Source organism: Protopterus annectens, chromosome 9.part0, assembly GCF_019279795.1.
Source record: "Protopterus annectens isolate FY-2018-M chromosome 9.part0, PAN1.0, whole genome shotgun sequence".
NCBI lineage: Eukaryota > Metazoa > Chordata > Ceratodontiformes > Protopteridae > Protopterus > Protopterus annectens.
The window spans coordinates 788,714,687-788,731,998 of NC_056743.1; the positions used below are offsets into that span (position 1 = coordinate 788,714,687).

Consider the following 17,312-nt stretch of genomic DNA (forward strand, 5'->3'; position numbering starts at 1 on the left):
AACCTTATATGGAGTGATACACTGGCTGAAGATGTGTAACTGTTTTGAGTTCTGTACTGGAAAACATAAGATTTTCTACATCTTTTTACCTTTTCTATAGATTTTATGACCATCTAGTTTGTAATCTGCATGGGCTATCAGTATCAACTTTTTATCTTTTGCTTTAAATTCACCGTCTAAGCCATTTGCATGACAGCTGTTGGGCAATGTACGACTCTTCCAGCAGATCTCTGTACTTCTTGGTAGAATTGTGATCCTTCCATTTATCTTTTCGTTTTTTCCTGATCTTATTCTTTCTTTTGCTTTTTTTGTACTTTCTGTTGCCACCGTTTTTTATTCATGTTTGGTTGATTTTTATGCCTGCTTTTTTCCTAAAAGCTTCTAACCTCCACAAAGAGGTCAACTTAGTGTTGTTTTGTTCATGTTTTATAACTTTTTCAAAATGCTTGGATCTGATGACGTTAATAAGTACGTATGTACTCTTCACCATCACTGATATGTATGTATGGCCGATTTCAAGGAGGACCATGCCTCCTTCAGACTGAGGGATATATAATCTGGGCAAACACTAGTTCTTGTGTATCATTTGATGAGCATGGAACCATTTCCTTGTTTTCCTGTCAAGATTATCCAGTTCTTTTTGTGGCAAGTCCGTTACCCTACAAGTTAAAACAGGAAGTGCAGCTTATAGCGTGAACTTTATTCCTAAATGTTAAAGCAGTTTGCAGTATTGGTTTGTCTTTTAATATATTCCTTACTGAGCTTTGTTCTAATTTTTTCATCCTCTATCACTGCTCCTTATCTTTTCCAAGATATTTGTACACTCCTTGTTCAAAGTCTTTTGTATCACATTCCTCTCCAAGTATTATATTTTCTTGAATCTTCACTTTTCCTCTTTCAAATGTCATTTTTGCACATTTATTGAAACCATGTTCCTCCACAAATATTGTATTATATTTTTCAAGTCTTCAGTTTTCCTCTTTCAGATGTTGTTTTTGCACATATGTCAAGACCAAATGACATTCCTATGTTATCTGAGAAGGCTTTAACAACTAGTAGCTGTTCCTTTAGGTTTTTATATAACGAACTATACTGTTTTAGGTCATCTGAAACAATTGGGTGAGTTCATCTCTCACTCGATTTCTTGGAGTCAGACTTAATCTGTGACCTAGGCTGTTGAGTAAACAGCTTAATGGGTTGAGAGCAAGAAGAAATGGTAATGGTGAGAAAGAATCATCCTGAACTATTCTATGCTGGATTTTCACACCCTCGATAGCAGTTTGTCATCTTTTGCAGTTCAGTCGCAAAGTGGTTTACCATTTCTTCATAGTAACTGCAATAAAATTTATCAGTGTGTAAGCATTCTATAATCTAGGAGTGATAAACACTGTTGAATGTTTTTTTCCCTAATTTATCAATGCCATACTCAGATTCCTGTTCTTTTTACAGATCTTAATTATTTATGGCTTTGTTTAACAAAAGACTGTCCTTTATTCTCCTTCTGTTCTATAGCCATGTTTGAATTTTCATGTAAATGATTGCCCACTCTGTCTGCATCAATTCCCATCTGTAACATGTTGTTGGATGGCAGGCTATTGGTAAATGATTCTTTGGGTGATTTGCAGGTTCACTTTTAAGTGTGGGTATGGGTTTTCCCCATTGTTTTCCAGTCAAGTATGTTTTACTTGAGGCTAAGTCACAGTGCAAAGTTGACAATACATTTAGCAAAAGTTAGGTACAGCATCTGAACCTGGCATTTTCCATTTGGAAGCCTTTCTTAACTTTATCTCAGTAGAAGTTACTTTATTCCCATCCATATTTCTATATCAAAGTTTATTAATTATTCTTTTACTTTTATCCACTCACTCTCCTTATTGTGTTCAACTGGTTCCTCATATGTGGGTATACATCAAAAGACTGAAGGATCAAAAGTCTGAATGATGGAATTTGCCCCCTCTCCACTGTTGTGTGATCTTGGAATTGGTATATATAGGGGATGTAGAGGTGGTGCAGGGGGGTTGCCCCTGCGTTAAAAATTTGTTCAGTTTTTTTAATTTTCAGTCTTTTGTGATTCACCCATTTGGTTTTTCAGTCTTCTGAAGTAGACCCATTTCTCCAAAAATAATTAATTTTCTCTGTTCTTGGTGGTATCTGTTTCTATTTTCTTTCCTAGCTCCCTGTAAAATTTCTTTGGGTCATCCCTAAACTGTTTTGTATTCTTTCATTATATTTCTGTGCATCTCCTAAGTTTTTCAGGATGCACAAAGATTTTTAATTTATTGTTAGAGGTTGTGTAACTCAGATCCTGATCTGTTTTGATGATGGTGTTTTTTGTTTTAGCTCATTCACTTTCCTAATATTTTTTTTAGATTGATTTCCTTTCTGTATTCTCCCAATAATGATACCTCTTTTCTTAACTGCTTCACCGGTATTTTAGTTGGTGTTTTAATTATAGTGATCTATCTGCCCCTTTATTTTTGTCTTTCTTGGTAATACCTTATCTGTTATTAGTTTTACTGCACAAAAATGTATTCTCTTAATTTCTGTTATAACATGTGGATCTGTCTTTATAGTTCCAATTATTTTATTAATTTCACTTTTTTTTTTCACAATCTGTGTCTTATTCACTTTGGGCAGCCACTGTCTGTCATGCATTTTAGTATCCGCAGTGGTACAGCGGTAGCATTGTTACCTCACAGCAAGATGTCTCCTGTTTGATTCTCGGCTGGAGTGCCTTCTTTGTGGAGTCTGCATGTCCTCCCCACGGTCGAGTGGCCTCCGAAAGACACACGTGACTATGCCGAAGGTTGGGCATCGGGCTGGCAACTCGGATTAAATCCAACGGGTCTTCTCTTAAATGATTTTCTTCCAGTTTCTTCTACAGTTTGTGTTGTGCTTTTTCTGCCTATGTGTGGAAATATCTTGGCTTTGAAATGACTGTGACATTTGGCTTTGTGAAGCATGTTTACTACTTTTGACATTTAGCTGAATTTAATTAGTGATTTTTCTCTGCAACTGCACTGCTCTACTTCCTCTGTCACTTCTTCAGGCTGTACCTGTTTTAATAAACACCTATTCCTTAGTATCCTTTTCATTTGGGATTCCCATTCAAATCCTTCACTTGGCAACATATCTGTCACCTCTATTTCATTTTCCTTCATTTCTGTATCAAACTGTTTATTTGTCAGTATAAATGTGCTTCTGTTCTCATTTTAGTAACCTTTACCATGTCTAGGTGCCTTTGTCTCTCTGCATTTTCAAATATTTTTGACTTTCCTTTTCGATTATTGGTTATCATTGATTTCTTTTTCTGTATATAAACTGTACTTTGTTAGGTCTTGCTTCTTCTCTCTGGCCCATTCCGTTCTCTTTAATGTTGCAAGTACATGTGGACGTTTTCCTTTTCTCTTTTAATGCTTCACATGTTGCTTCCTTTACCAACTCTCTGAATGTTTTTTGTCTACATATTTTTTTTAATTCCATAAATTAATGACCTTAAATTGACATTTATAATGTTTGCCTTTTTTTGCTTGTATTTCAGTGATTTTTCTTAATTGTATTTTTTCTCTTGCTCTTGCAGTGTAATCCCTTTTCTGGATGTCTAGTTCATTTGCATAGAAGAAGCAAAACATAATTTCTTTTTTGTTCTCAAGTGTCCATTTCTCCATTTCCATGCATCTTGTCTGGCTAGTTAATCATTTAACTTTTTGTAGACTATTGTTTTTCTTGCCATAGTGGGCCTGAGTAAGATGGCTGCTGTGACTATTCACGCTGTCATGCATAATTCACTGGCTTCTGTTATTTATAATGGTGTCAGGCTGTAGTTTGTTTTTAAAGCGCAGAATGTAGGTGTGTGTATATTCAGAATTGGTCTTAAGAACCAGATTTAAGCAGTGATTGAATCCTCGTGTGAACTGTCTGAAGACTGTCCCACTGATTGTCTCTCTATTTTTTCTGTTGGCTTACTCATGGCCATATATGCTGTTGTTTCTTTGTGGGTAGATTATTGCAGTGCTCTCTATGTGGGGCTTCTGAATGTCAAGCTGGATGCTGAGCATTACTGTCTTCATCTGGTGCAGTACTCTGCAGCTTACTAGAATGTCTAGATATCACCATATTATGTCTGTATTGCAGAGACCACACTGGTTACCTATTCAGTCTCGCTTCAGCTAAAAGGTCTATTTCTAGTTTGTTTAGCTCTTTATTATTTGGCTATGCCTTATCTTAATGTAGAGAGCTTCTCAGTGGATACAGGCCTGCTCACACTCTTAGTTCATCAACCCATGAAGTGCTGTAGGTTCCTCGTGTTTGGCTGGACACATAGGGAGTGAGTTTATTTGTGTACCAGGGGCCATGTCTCTGGCAGCTCCTACTAGAGTGGCTTAGGATGATCCCAGTACTTGATAATTTCAAGCATTCACACAAAGCTTAAATTATTTTATCTGTTATACAAGGTTAAGCTTTATCTGTTTCCTTCTTTACTTGTTTGTCATTTATTTTTGTGATAGTTTAGTACTTAAATAAAACTGAATTATATTCTTTATACAGTGATTGTTCCACAGTACAGAGATCAGAGATGAGTTTCCCAGGTAATTTACCAAGCTAGGAATTTTCTTTAGCTATTACATGTTGTGCAGTGCTATGATCTGTCTTATAGTTTCTGCCTTGGCTACAGACCCAAGACTTCTAAATTAAATATGCCAGAAAGTGTAATTACTTCTGTCTGAGAACATGCTTCTACTCACTGAACTGAAATCCTGCAGATTTGACATTTTGCAAATGTACATCATGCTCCTCCATGGTACTGCTGCAAGCAAGAGTGCCTTCCATGCTAACGTCCGCTCTCTGTAATTATTATTTCAGGCACTTTTCCTTTGAAATTATTAAAGAGAACTTATAATTCCAAATGGTTATATCTAAAAGTATTGTATGGTAATTGGAAGTATTTCTCAAAACCTATTTACAACATCCACCGAGTAAAATGTAGTAGCTGCACTCAGTATTGCTATGTAATTACTTTATAAGTGTATTGGTCACTTTTGGAAACATCCTTGTTTTATAGTAAATTCCCTTTCTTGTTTTCAGGCAATGCAGATTCTTGTGTGTGTTTAATTTGTTAGATTCACTGTTTTTCTTTTCCTCTCTAAAACTGCATCTCTAGAATGATGTCTTGGTAGTATTAAACAATGTTTTGCATACAACAGCAATGCATTATTGGCACGAAAATGCAACCTGGCTTTTTAGTGGAGCAAACCTTTATTACATTGTAGTTTCACTGCTACATCATAAAATATGTTAATTTTTAATGTGAAATGCTCCACCTGCAAGGACTAGTTGGCAACTTTTTCTAGGAAAAGGAAACTACTGCTGATGCTTATAGCTATGCTTCTGATAATACTGCAGTTCCATGCTAAGGAGGGGCAATGGGGGTAGCCACCCCGGGCCCAAGGTATCGGGTGGCACAATCGGCATATGTAAATGCAGGGACAAGGAACAGATATGGGGGCTTTAGGACCTGGTATCCTTGAATGCCAATTTGAAGAACATCCTTTTTGTTCTCACTTAAAGTGTGAGAGCTTCAGGGATCTGGCAGTCTTTAGGAGAAAAGGAAGGAAAGCCAGATAAGACAGGGTTGTGTTAATTGCTATCGTGCAAAGTGTGAGGTGGATAGGGGTTTTCAGACCTGGAGGTTCTCCACTCTGGCAGAAGGACCAAATTGGAGAAGAGACCCATGATGTCATGGCAGTAATTTTCAGGTCTGAGAAAAAAATCAGTGGGTTGTCCTTACCAACCTAATAAATCACATAAACAACATGCTTTTGTGTCAAAAAATGTATAATGTGGAATTGTGTATAGTAAGGAGCTTATTTCTTACTACAAAGGTTTGTTTCTTAGACTTGCTTCAGAACATATAAATTCACTTTAATTATTACTACTGGTGTGGAAAGGATTGATCTTTTCCTCCAGACTGCTTTGTTCATTTGTTTTAAATCATCCCAGATTTGTATGTTTTTATTTTTCATCAGGGCTGGCAGTGTGGCTACACACAAATCATTTGTCAAAGTAATATTTTATAATGCAGCCATGTTTATTTTTGTATAGATCCTTTTTAATGTTTTGTGTCGGAGGTAATGGGACTGTGCATAATGCATATGCTGTATGGTTGTACATTCAGTTTAATTGGATTCTCATTGGTTATGTTTTATGTACACTGTGCTTCACTGTTTTGATCCTTCTATTAAACCTCGTCTCTCCAGCCATGTATCTTCTAAGCAAGTCTATTGTGTTTTAACTGTGAGTCATGCACCAGAAAGGAATGTAGGGCCTCAGTATTGTATTATTAGGCTGCAGTAACACACTAAAGGTCTCCCTTACCACATAAGTATCAGCTGTTCATAGGTAGGTACTAGGCTATTGGCCCTAGGGCCTATATAAGCCTAGCCAAACGGTACCTTGGCTTTTGCCATCCAAGAAAATTATTTTCCTGTGCCCCTGTCAAGCAGAGCCACAGAAGTGATGATCTGGGTGAGTTTCCTGTCTCCCGTCCAATCATCAAAATTTTTCTTGAAGAGCGCTAATGAGTAGCTTTGTTTGATATAGATAGGTAGTTTGTTCCAGAGTATTGGAAGTCTTTGGGACAGGAATCTATCCCTCCAGCATGTTCTGTTTATTGTGGTGACATGGTTTAGGTCCTTAGAGCATGTAGCTCGGAGGGATTGGGATTTCTTTACGTGGAGCATGTCCAACAGCACTGGGTTTGACATAGCTTTGTATGTTAGACAGAGATCGCCTCTGAGTAGGCGATATGCGACAGAGTAAAGCTGGAGTTTTTTGAGAGGGTCTGCATAGGGCATCTGTTTGAGACCAGTAATCCTCTTTGTGAGGTATTTCTGTGGCCTTTCCAGTTGTTGTAGATGTCTTGTGAGGTACATACCAAAAGGGGGGTTGTACTCTATAATGGGTCTAATGAGTGATGAGTAGAGGGGAACAATGACCTCTTTTTTTTCCTGGATGAGAAACCTTTTGTGATGAGGTGTGCCACGTAGAAGGAATTCCTGACTACTGTGGTGATGTGATTATCAAAGGAGAGACTACTGTCCACCTGTGTCCCAAGGTCTCTTATCACACTTTCCGTGTTAAGTAGACTACCATCTATGTGGTAGTTTATGGGTACAGAGCTTTTACCAAAAGGGATGACAATGCACTTTTTGGCATTGAGCTTGAAGCCATGGCTTTGACACCAGGCATCTGTCTCAGTGAGGCCTTTTTTGTAGGATGTCCACATCGTTAGGAGTTTTGATTATGGCTCCTAGTTTGCGGTTATCTGCGAACTTTGTTAGCCAAAGACCTTCTGTGTTAGCCTGTACTTCAAAGAAGTAGATACCAAACAGGAGAGAACCTAGGACTGAACCCTGTGGTACTCCACTTGTCACTGGTCTGAAGTTGGATTTAAAGTCCGCTACTTTCACAGTGTGAGTTCTGTCAGTGAGCCATTTGGCAACCCATCTTGTAACATAGGGATTTATACCTACTTTAGTGAGTTTGTCTATAATTCCAGAGTGGGGGATGGTGTTGAAAGCCTTGGCGAGATCTAGATAGGCTGTGTGAACCACCTTACCATCATCTACGGCTTTGATGACCTCTTCAAAGAAGTCTGTCAGGTTTAGGAGACATGATCTTCCTTTTACAAACCCAAACTGGGTAGGGTCCAGAGTTTGGAGATTACCAATGTCATTGCTTATAAGTTCCATAATGATATGCTCCACAGCCTTGCAGACCAGGCTCATCAGGCTAATGGGGCGGTAGTTCCCGGGGTCCATGGTGGCTCCCCTTTTGTGGAGTGGGATAACCGTTGCTCTGCGCCATTCATAGGTTTATAGATTAGTACTAAGCTAACTGTCCTTGCGAGCCATTTTAAGCCTAGTCAATTATCCCTTGTGAGACTCAAACCCTGCACCTTGTGTTTGTAAGGCAAACACCTTAACCATTAGGCCACCCTCCCAACCTCCATTTCAGTGGGCACAAAGCCTGAGGTGAGGATATGATTGAGCATGGTACTTAGGTGGGTTGCCAGTTCATTCTGTAGTTCATGTAGAACGCAGCCTGGGATGTTGTCAGGTCCCATGGATGCTGTGTTCTTGGCTTTGGAGAATGTGTTTTTTACCTGTGCAGCTGTGATTACAGGTACTTTGCATTCTTCCGGTATAGAGATGGGCCCTTTAGGGGATGAGAGAGGGGGAAAGTTAGAAATGAACCTATCTGCCAGGATGTTGGCAGTATCAGTTGGTTCTGTATATTTAGTGCCATTGTGCTGTAACTCAGAGCAGATCTGAGTGTTGCCATTGAGATTTTTGACATAGCTGTAGAATGCTTTGTGGTTGTCTTTAGAATCAGTGTCGATTTTGTTTTCGTAACTAGCTTTGGAGGATTTTATGAGGGATCACAGCTTCTTACTGAGGCTGACCACGGAGTTCCTCCAATCATGGGATTTTGCTGTTTTTTGCAACAGTTTCTTTCTTCTGTTGTAGAGTTTGTTTATAGCAGGGAACCACCAGATTGGCTTCATTTTTTTGGAGGATAGCATCTTGGTTCTGTTATGGATTGCACAATCCATGCACTCGTAAAAGTGCTTATAAAGTGCAATTGTATAGGATTCAGCAGTCGTATCTCTATTTTCCATCAGCATGGTTGTCATGAAGTTTGCCACTTCTGTCTTAAGAAGCTTGAAGTTGGCTTTGGAGAAATTTTTTACGGTGGTTTCCCTAATGGGGGTGGGATGTGGATGTCTAGGGTTATTTGCTTGTGGTCGGATCTGACCAATGAGGAATTGACCTCTGGTGTGGAACACCGGTTGCTCATGTTTGTAATGACCAGGTCTGGGATACTGCTGCCTGTAGCGGGGGTGTGGATAAGTTGATCCAAGGCATTGGAATTTATGAATTCCAGAAAACGTTGAGCACAAGAGTTGGTTCTTTTATCAGTTTTAAGATTCACAGGAGTGGCCAGCAGTACTGTAGCAAGGAAATGAAGAGAGCAGCTGTCCTGGGTACAAATTGTTGGGGGGCATGACTGAGTGTTCCTGCATTGTTTTTTCTGTAACAAAGTGGAAATATTAGGCTTATGTGGTTCTGGCTGCTGTAGAAGGGTACCATTCGTATTTCTACAGTAAAAGTCAAAGTCCTTTTGTTCTTCACTTGAGCTGAGGGGCTGGGACACTATAACAGATACCAGCACTGGATGCTGGATGAGCCAACTGCAGTTCTGGTAGCAAAGCTAAGACTGCTGACTGATCACCCAAAGAAATGGATATAGGCTCAGTAATCTAACATTTATACATTCGTGTGTGTATGTATATATGTGTGTGTGTGTGTGTGTGTGTGTGTGTGTATGGTTTACCATTAAAATGTTGCCGTACAATTGCACGGCTATGAAGTATTCAAACACCAGATGTTCTAATACTTCATATGTGGGCAGGTTACATGAGTGAACGGTATATCTGCGAATGGACTGTGCATTCGCAAATATAACATTTGCTCATGTAAAGGGATCGCGGTACAATGCGGTTAGGAAAATACATCAGATTTATCACTGTAGTGCGATCTCTGAGTTGGAATAATAAGGTAGGGGGGTGTGGGGGGCACAGCCCTCCACAGTGGGGTGCAGGGGGGCTTGCCCCCCTGCATACACTGGAGATTAGGTGTAGGGATTAGTGAGTTGCGGTAAGGGTGGCATTGTTGTTAATGCCGTAAAATGTTGTTGACATTTTTGGCATTAACAGCTGTTTTTCAACATTAGGGCCTTTCGTTTAGGTGCAGTTTCAGTACAACAATTCACTGTTTCGTACCGTTTTTTTTTTTTTTTTAATTTCAAGATATTGATAGTAAACTATATATATATATATATATATATATATATATAATTTTAATGTAAGTGGACTAAAGTACATGTCTAAAAGAAAAAAAAGATAAACTGCGCACAACACTACTAAAGATAAGCTATGTGCAAAACTAGTACAACAGAACACTTGCACTATTTATGTAGTGCTTTTGTCCAACAGTAAACAAACAGACTTCTTTAGGATAAGTGCAACTTATGCACTTAATCAGTTTATACATTCATTTGAAATCATGTAACAAAATCACATTACACAAAATTATTACATAAAAATAAATATACGTCAATTAAAACACTTGCTAAAACATATAAATTGTTTAAGTAAATGAAAAAAATAGAATACATAATTTTCTATCCAGTCTACTTCCTTCTAAAATGTATTTAATATTAATAGTGTTATTCACTGCAGGAAATGTGTCTCCTTGTAATTGTAACTGCCAAAACTTCTTCAGGTTTTTATAATTACCACTTCTAAAATCTAAGGATTCATGATTTAAAACTTTAAAGTATTTTTTAAAACTCGGGATAGTCCCTTGCATATTTGAGTATAATATTATTTTTCTTTTTTTTTTTTTTAAATGTTCTTTAACTTTTTTTTTTTTTTTTTTTGGGTAACCTTCTCGTTGTTATCACAGTGTAGAAACAAATACACACTGGGAGAGTGGCAACCTAGGTCCTTAGTAAGTAATTGCAGACACCACAGTAACCAAAGTTGTATGTTCCAGTAAGTATTTGAGATAATGGGAGTTTAATTTTACTGTTATTTTTGTAAAAAGCTCTTTAAATTTGTATCCTTTTGATGAGTAAATAATGTCTGTTTCCCATTAACTCCTACAAGGTCAACATCACCCATGGCAGCTTTCAAATTTTGCATAATAGAATTTTTTTATACTAAGATAGTCTACTGTCCTATCTAGACAGAAGGAGATATTTTTTTTTTTGGTACCACCCCTATTATTTTGTATAACATTTGGCAATATTGAGGAAAATTTAACATCTCTATTTAAAGTTACATGTTGTAAAACCGATTGTAGAAAAAGTCATAGCCCTGTGTAAAAAAAAAAAAAAAAAAAAAAAAAACGTTTTAATGCTAAATTGAACTTCCTTAATAAATATTACATTCTTACTGATGAACCTAGAGGCCTTAATGATTTGTCCATGAGGAATGTTTTCCTTAAAATAGGGTGGTTGTTGACAAAGTGTAAATAACTATTAACAAAGGTACTTTTCTTGAGCATGTACGTATGTTGCTTTCAAATTTGGTAGTATCAGTTTCAGAAAGGTTGTACTACCACTTAGAGAAGCAAATTCACTACTTTCTTCAGAATTTACTGAAAAAATCAATAACATCCATCCTCAACCTCTTTTTCCCATTTTGCACATGGGGTCGGGGTGTCATTTTCAACAGTGACCATCATCCCGAGCTAAGGTTTACACTGCCGGGTGGCTAGTCCTGCCTCGATAGTTTATCTGTACCAGTCACTTGAACACATACTCGCACCTACATCCAGTTTAGAGTGTCCAGTCCGCCTTCCGCATGTCTTTGGAATGTGGAAGGAAAACAGAGCACCTGGAGGAAACCCATGTGACCACAGAGAGAACATGCAGAGTCTGCACAGAAGGCACCCCAGCCGATATTCAAACCAAAGAACCTCTTGCTGTGAGGTGACAACACTAACTGCTGCACCAACACGACCACCCAAACAAAAACAAACCTATATTTTACAAAATGCAACCTTTCACGAAAGATAAATTGTTTTTTTTGTTTGTTTTTTTTTTTGTTTTATTTAATATATTCATTTCCCCATTCCAAAACTAAATTTGCAAAAAGAGAGGCTGTAGTTTCCATTGCCACCCTTTTGACTTAAATATGAAAAAATATTTTCATGCCTTAGTTCTATGAAGAAGCATAATGTGCTGATCCTGTCTGGCTTTTTTAGAAGGGGGAGTTAATAGGTTCATTGAATTTCACTATATTCTGTAGTCTTAGGGTTTCTTGATTTTGTATATTTCTAGATACTTTCAACACCACTTTTAATGACTCTTGAGTAAATAACACTTGACATGGAAAGTGAGCTTTGCACTTGTTTAATGGCACAGTGTAAAGACCCATGGACAGTACCCTGTAAGATGAATTAATTCCACAGACCATTAACCTTAATGCCTGACACAGCAATGCAGACTCACTTCCTCCATCCACCACATAGCATTTCCTCCAAATGTCCATGAATGTAATTCCCAGAATGATGAGTCCCCCCCTCCCCCGAATAAACAACTCAAGAGCTTAACAAAATCCACCAAAGCCAGGTTTGAGGTTAAAATAGCCACCAAAGTCAAAGATGATCACGGAGCCTTTCTTAGTTATGTTCTTACTCTGTAAAGTACAGTGCAGCAATGCATTGAGCTGATTGTGAATAATGTTGCCTACAATGAGGCTGAAGATGTAGCTCACTTACTGGCCGATTAAATTTAGCTATAACTTTACCCTCTCTGCCCTCCATCTGTCATTCAAGATGTACCTGAAACTGGCTTGTCTTCAGCTATCCCACAAGACTAAGTCCTAAAAGTGTTATCAAAAGCTAAAAATACTGCATCAATAGGTATTGACTATATCCATGGATGCATCTTAAATACCATGAAACTGGATTTAATCAAGTCCCTAACAACACTGTTTAACCTTAGCCTCTGTGCAGGTTTTGTACTTGGTGAATGGAGAACAGCTACAGTCATTCCCCTTTACAAGGGAGGACCATCTACAGACTCGAATAATTTCAGACTCGTAGGTCTGGCCAGCCTGATAGGCAATGCATGGAAAGACATGCCATAGAATTAATCAGTAGGGACATGGGGAACATCCAAACACTGGACCTGTCTTTGTTTGGATTTGTCAAGGGCAGGTCATGCTTACTCAACCTTGTGGACTTTTTTGAAAAGGGTCACAGAAGCAATGGATGAAAGTAAAATGGGACACTGTGCATAACCTCAACCTTTTCAAAACTTTTGAAACCATCACTCACTCAGGCGTAGTAGAAAAGCTAAATAAATGAAGTGAACCCATTTGGCTTACAGATAAGAAGCAAAAAATCCAAAATAGGGAAGTTACCATCACAGAGACCAGTTACAAGTGGAGTCCCCAGGGTTCTGTGCTGGGACCTCTGCTGTTTTGTATCTACTTCTCTAAAATAAAAGCTAGCACCAAAGGACTCTGGCTGACGTTTAGGCGTAGTCATTGAACCCCCAAATTACCTCATCCTGCAGGAAGGTCTGTCCATAATAAATAACTGGTCCCAAAATTATTGTCTGAAATGGATGCCAAAAATTGTATTACTGTACCCTTTGGGAAGTCATTTCCCCTAGGGAACTATCACATTGACAGTACGCCCCTAAGAGTTGACCCAGTTTGTGATTTAGAAACTTATGTGGACAATGATCTTTCAACCAACTTGTGTCCACTGTTGTATTAAAGTCCTTATATATTTTGCAGTTTATAAACAGAGATTCTGTCTAGCTCTAGGGATGTCATCATCTTCTTTACTTAGCCTTCATTAGGCCAGTCATTCACTATAATGCCTCCTTTGTCATTTATCTCAGAGCACATGCAACAATTGGAATGCCCACAGAGATACCTTACTTAAAGGATACAAGGCCTAAACAATATGTCTTACATGGACTGACTTAAACTCCCATCAGTATACTCTGCATCCTACAGACTGCTAAGATGTGTGACTTATGTCTAGAGGATTTACTGCATCAATAAGTTAAATGGCATTAGAAATACTTAAGGATCTACACCTTTTCTGCAACAACAATGGAACAGTTTGGAGGGACAGGTAGATCTCACTGAGGATACCAGTTTTCTGGAACAGACTCCCCATCCACAGAAATCAAAGCTCATCCATGTCCATATTCAAGCGCAATTTGGCTCTGTGGATGGCAAACAGAAAATGTACCCCAGGACTGCCCCCTGTACTACTAATAAACAGAAGCAGCTGCTAACTGCTCTAGCCCATCAAATTATCTGTGGTATAATCACAGTTATTTTCATTAGGGATAATATACAAATTACTGACTGTGGGATGGGTGAGGTCGATCTAACCCTGAATGTAACCGGTTAATTCGAGCACCAAAGGGGAATTGCCCAGGCTTAAAATATCCTGCAAGAGCATTTAGCCCAGTACTTAACTATGAACCCACAAACTTATGCCAGCATTAGTTGTCATCTTAATTTTCAGTAAAATTAAGCCAACATGGACATAGGAAGAATATTAACAATTTACCAGGGTTGACTATTGCTAATAATAGTGGAAATCTCACAGGCATTGCACATCAAACCTCAGAAAAGGAACAAATATCCAAAGGTGAATAAGTAACTCCTGTTGATGTGGTCTAGCTTTCACTTTGTGATATAGTCAATGTGTTTTCTGTGTTGCCTATGACATGTATAATTCTGTGGTGAGGGAGCATGGTCAGAGGCTGTAGCTTTAAGGAAAGTCAATATCATCTTGGAGAAGCACAAGATTAAGGGCAAATGACAAATTAAATTAAAAACAAATAAGAATGTACTAATATACAGTTAATCTGCTTCATTTTTTTTAAATCTTGTTTTGAATAGCTGCTTCTGGCTATGGCACCCAAACTGTTCGGCTAAGTAGAGATGCTGTTAAGGACTTTGACTGCTGCTGCTTGTCCCTACAGCCATGCAGAGACCCTGTGGTAACGTATGTATCTCCATGTTTTCATTGATTAACATCTCTAGTTAAGAATGAATGCTTGAAATAGTAATTTGCTTGTTGCACCCTGCTGTTTCAGTCAAGCTTTGATTCTTTCTTGTTTGAGCTTTTACGTGCCTTCCTGTGTTTGTGAAAGAAGTTTTGTGGTATGTGCTATGCAGAAGATGTTTTTAAGTTGTGGCTGGGCAAATGCAGACTACATATTTTAGCATGGGTTTGGGGAGGGATATGCTGCTGGTACTTATTAAAGTCTGTGTAGCTGAATTATGAAGCAACACTACAGGTTGCATGTGATGGTGCGGTGTTTTTCTTTTAATTTTTCCCCACACCTGTCAGAAAACATGTAGCATATCTAGAGTGGTTGTGCAGTTCAAAACAAATATACAAGTAATAGTTGTAATATTTTCAAGATTTCTTTGCTATTCTTTGGGACCCTGCATAAGAGCTTTAGTACCATACTGGGATTATGATTTGGAAATCACTTGAAATGCACAAAGAGGTGGGTAAGAAACTTGTGGATGATTTAGAAGTGAATATGCTGAATATTGAGGTATCACCTTGCCTTATGTTATGCCAACTGACTGCATAGTTTGCCTCCATGTTGCTTGTACTTTACTAAAGTCCAATTCCACTGGAATCTGATTCCTTTTACAAGTAATTTCCCTAAGTTTTCTACCTTCTCGTTATTCCATTTACTCTTTTCACACTCCTGTTTTACTACACAATTACCCTTGTTCTTCGTTGATTTAATTTGAATGTTCATCACAGAATGATCATTGTATCTTATGAACTCTCTGCTTTCTGCTATTACCTTGTCTGTCTTAGAGCCTCTCTCTCAGTTCAGCTGTACTTGTCACAGACTGCCTACATGCTTTTCCAAATTTGAGTTTGCATTCTTTTCCTTATACCTATTTCTGCTTTCAGGTTCCCCCTTTAATGTTTCTGTTCCCTGCCAAGTCTACCGTTTCCTTTCACTTCTACTAGCATTACCTTTTGTTTTTATGTTTGTCTTTCACCTTTTCATATTCTTTCTCAGTGTTGCACTTATCATTTTGTTCATGTAATCTACTCAAAAAATCACATCTCATTGAGCATTCTTGATTTTATTCCATTTTAGCAGACATTTTAATACTGTTAAATATTTTATCTCTCATCTCTGACCTTGCAGGTGTCTTGAGATAGTTTAGCTTACTGTACAAGTCACAACCATGGCAGCCTGTCCAGTACTCTCATTGTGTTTTGCCTGAACTGTTGGATCTTTTCTCCCCTGGGCTCTGTAAAAAGTGCTTGTCCAGCCGGTAATCCCATTATCTCATTCAGAAGTAGACAATGTAGACAGCTGAGATAAGATCAGTTAACTGTTGATTCAAGTGCAGACATAAAACTGGCTCATCGGTAGAGTGGATAGCATCAGGTTTTCTGAGGGTAGTGATTTTTGAGAGAAGGAAGACCGCATCCTTGTTTTGCTGCCTAAAAGCATATATTCCAGCTTAATCACTGTAAACATTGCATAACACCTTGACTTAAATCTCAATAAACTAAATTCTTGTATCTCTGTTTTACATTTTTGTAATGTCTGTGACGTATAAACAACTTACACCCTAATTCACTGCCAAAAAGTGCCCTTAACTAAGATGAGGTTGTAAATGGGGCCATCATTCTGTGATTAACTATGTTTAATACTTGCAATTTAATGTAGTTGACCTTGCCTGTGGTAGATGCTGTTTGTCTAATTTTACTTACCTACTTTCTGTTGAAATTGAGCATTTTTACTTTTTCATATAGCTTGATTAGATTCACTTTGTGTTCTTATACTTTTGCTAGAGAACTTGGCTGTTCAGCCCCCCCCCCCTTGAAAAAGGGTCCTAAGTCGAGTGGGATATGTTCAGTTAACACATATTAAAGAAATAATAGTAAACAAGAGCTTATCTTCTGCTGCAGAAATTGTATGCTCTGAGATGTGGAAGTTGGAACCTTCTAGTATCCTGCTGTTGGTTAAGAAGTGCACCCTTTTTCTTCTTTGGGAGGGTGTTCTTAGCCGTATTTATAACATTTTCGGCTTTAAATCACCAGTATCCGCAATACTGTTTTGCATGAGAGTGGTATTGATCTCAAGTTGCTTCCTCTTCCTCCTTCTGTGACGCACCTTGTTTTGAAAAGGAACACTATCCTGCACAGTTTTCATTCGTCTCTACTTCAGAAGTGTTAACTGATCAGCTACACTATTCATTTGCTTTTAGGCCTAAATGTCCTGTGAACAAGTATAAGGAAAAGCAAACTGGATTGACATTGGTACTTCTCTGTGACGTCAGATATGTCTAAAATATTCATACTGTGCATATTTTTAGCTTTAAGCCACCGCTTGAATCTTGTAAGTGAATACTGTAAAATATTTAGAAAACTGTAGAAGTTGATGTTGAAACCATTCTTTTACAAAAGAAGTAATAAAAAGATAAGATCAACACTATGTCTGAGGAACGGAAAAGTCGTATGAAAGTAGGAAATGCTAGAAGAAGTCTGAGACGTACTTCTAAGATAACGGCAAAAACCCAATGATTCTAAAGAAAATCTGACAGGAAAGAAATGAAAAATACAGAAAAAATATTCCCTCCATGTTTATAATGGTGCAACATCCCGAGAGAGATGTAGTCCATCACAAAAATTGGGGACGGGGAGGAACCTTCATCA

The 17,312-nt window shown here is 38.1% G+C and overlaps 1 protein-coding gene across 2 annotated transcripts in view; it reads left to right on the forward strand.

The window, feature by feature from the left end:
* The window catches only part of LOC122811530 (nitric oxide synthase interacting protein), a 344,453-nt gene that overhangs the window by 23,397 nt on the left and 303,744 nt on the right, over nt 1-17,312 (forward strand). For both annotated transcript variants that reach the window (XM_044083424.1, XM_044083422.1), the window contains one exon: nt 14,507-14,612. In XM_044083424.1, coding sequence (XP_043939359.1) covers nt 14,507-14,612 — 106 coding nt within the window. The remainder of the gene's footprint in view (nt 1-14,506; nt 14,613-17,312) is intronic.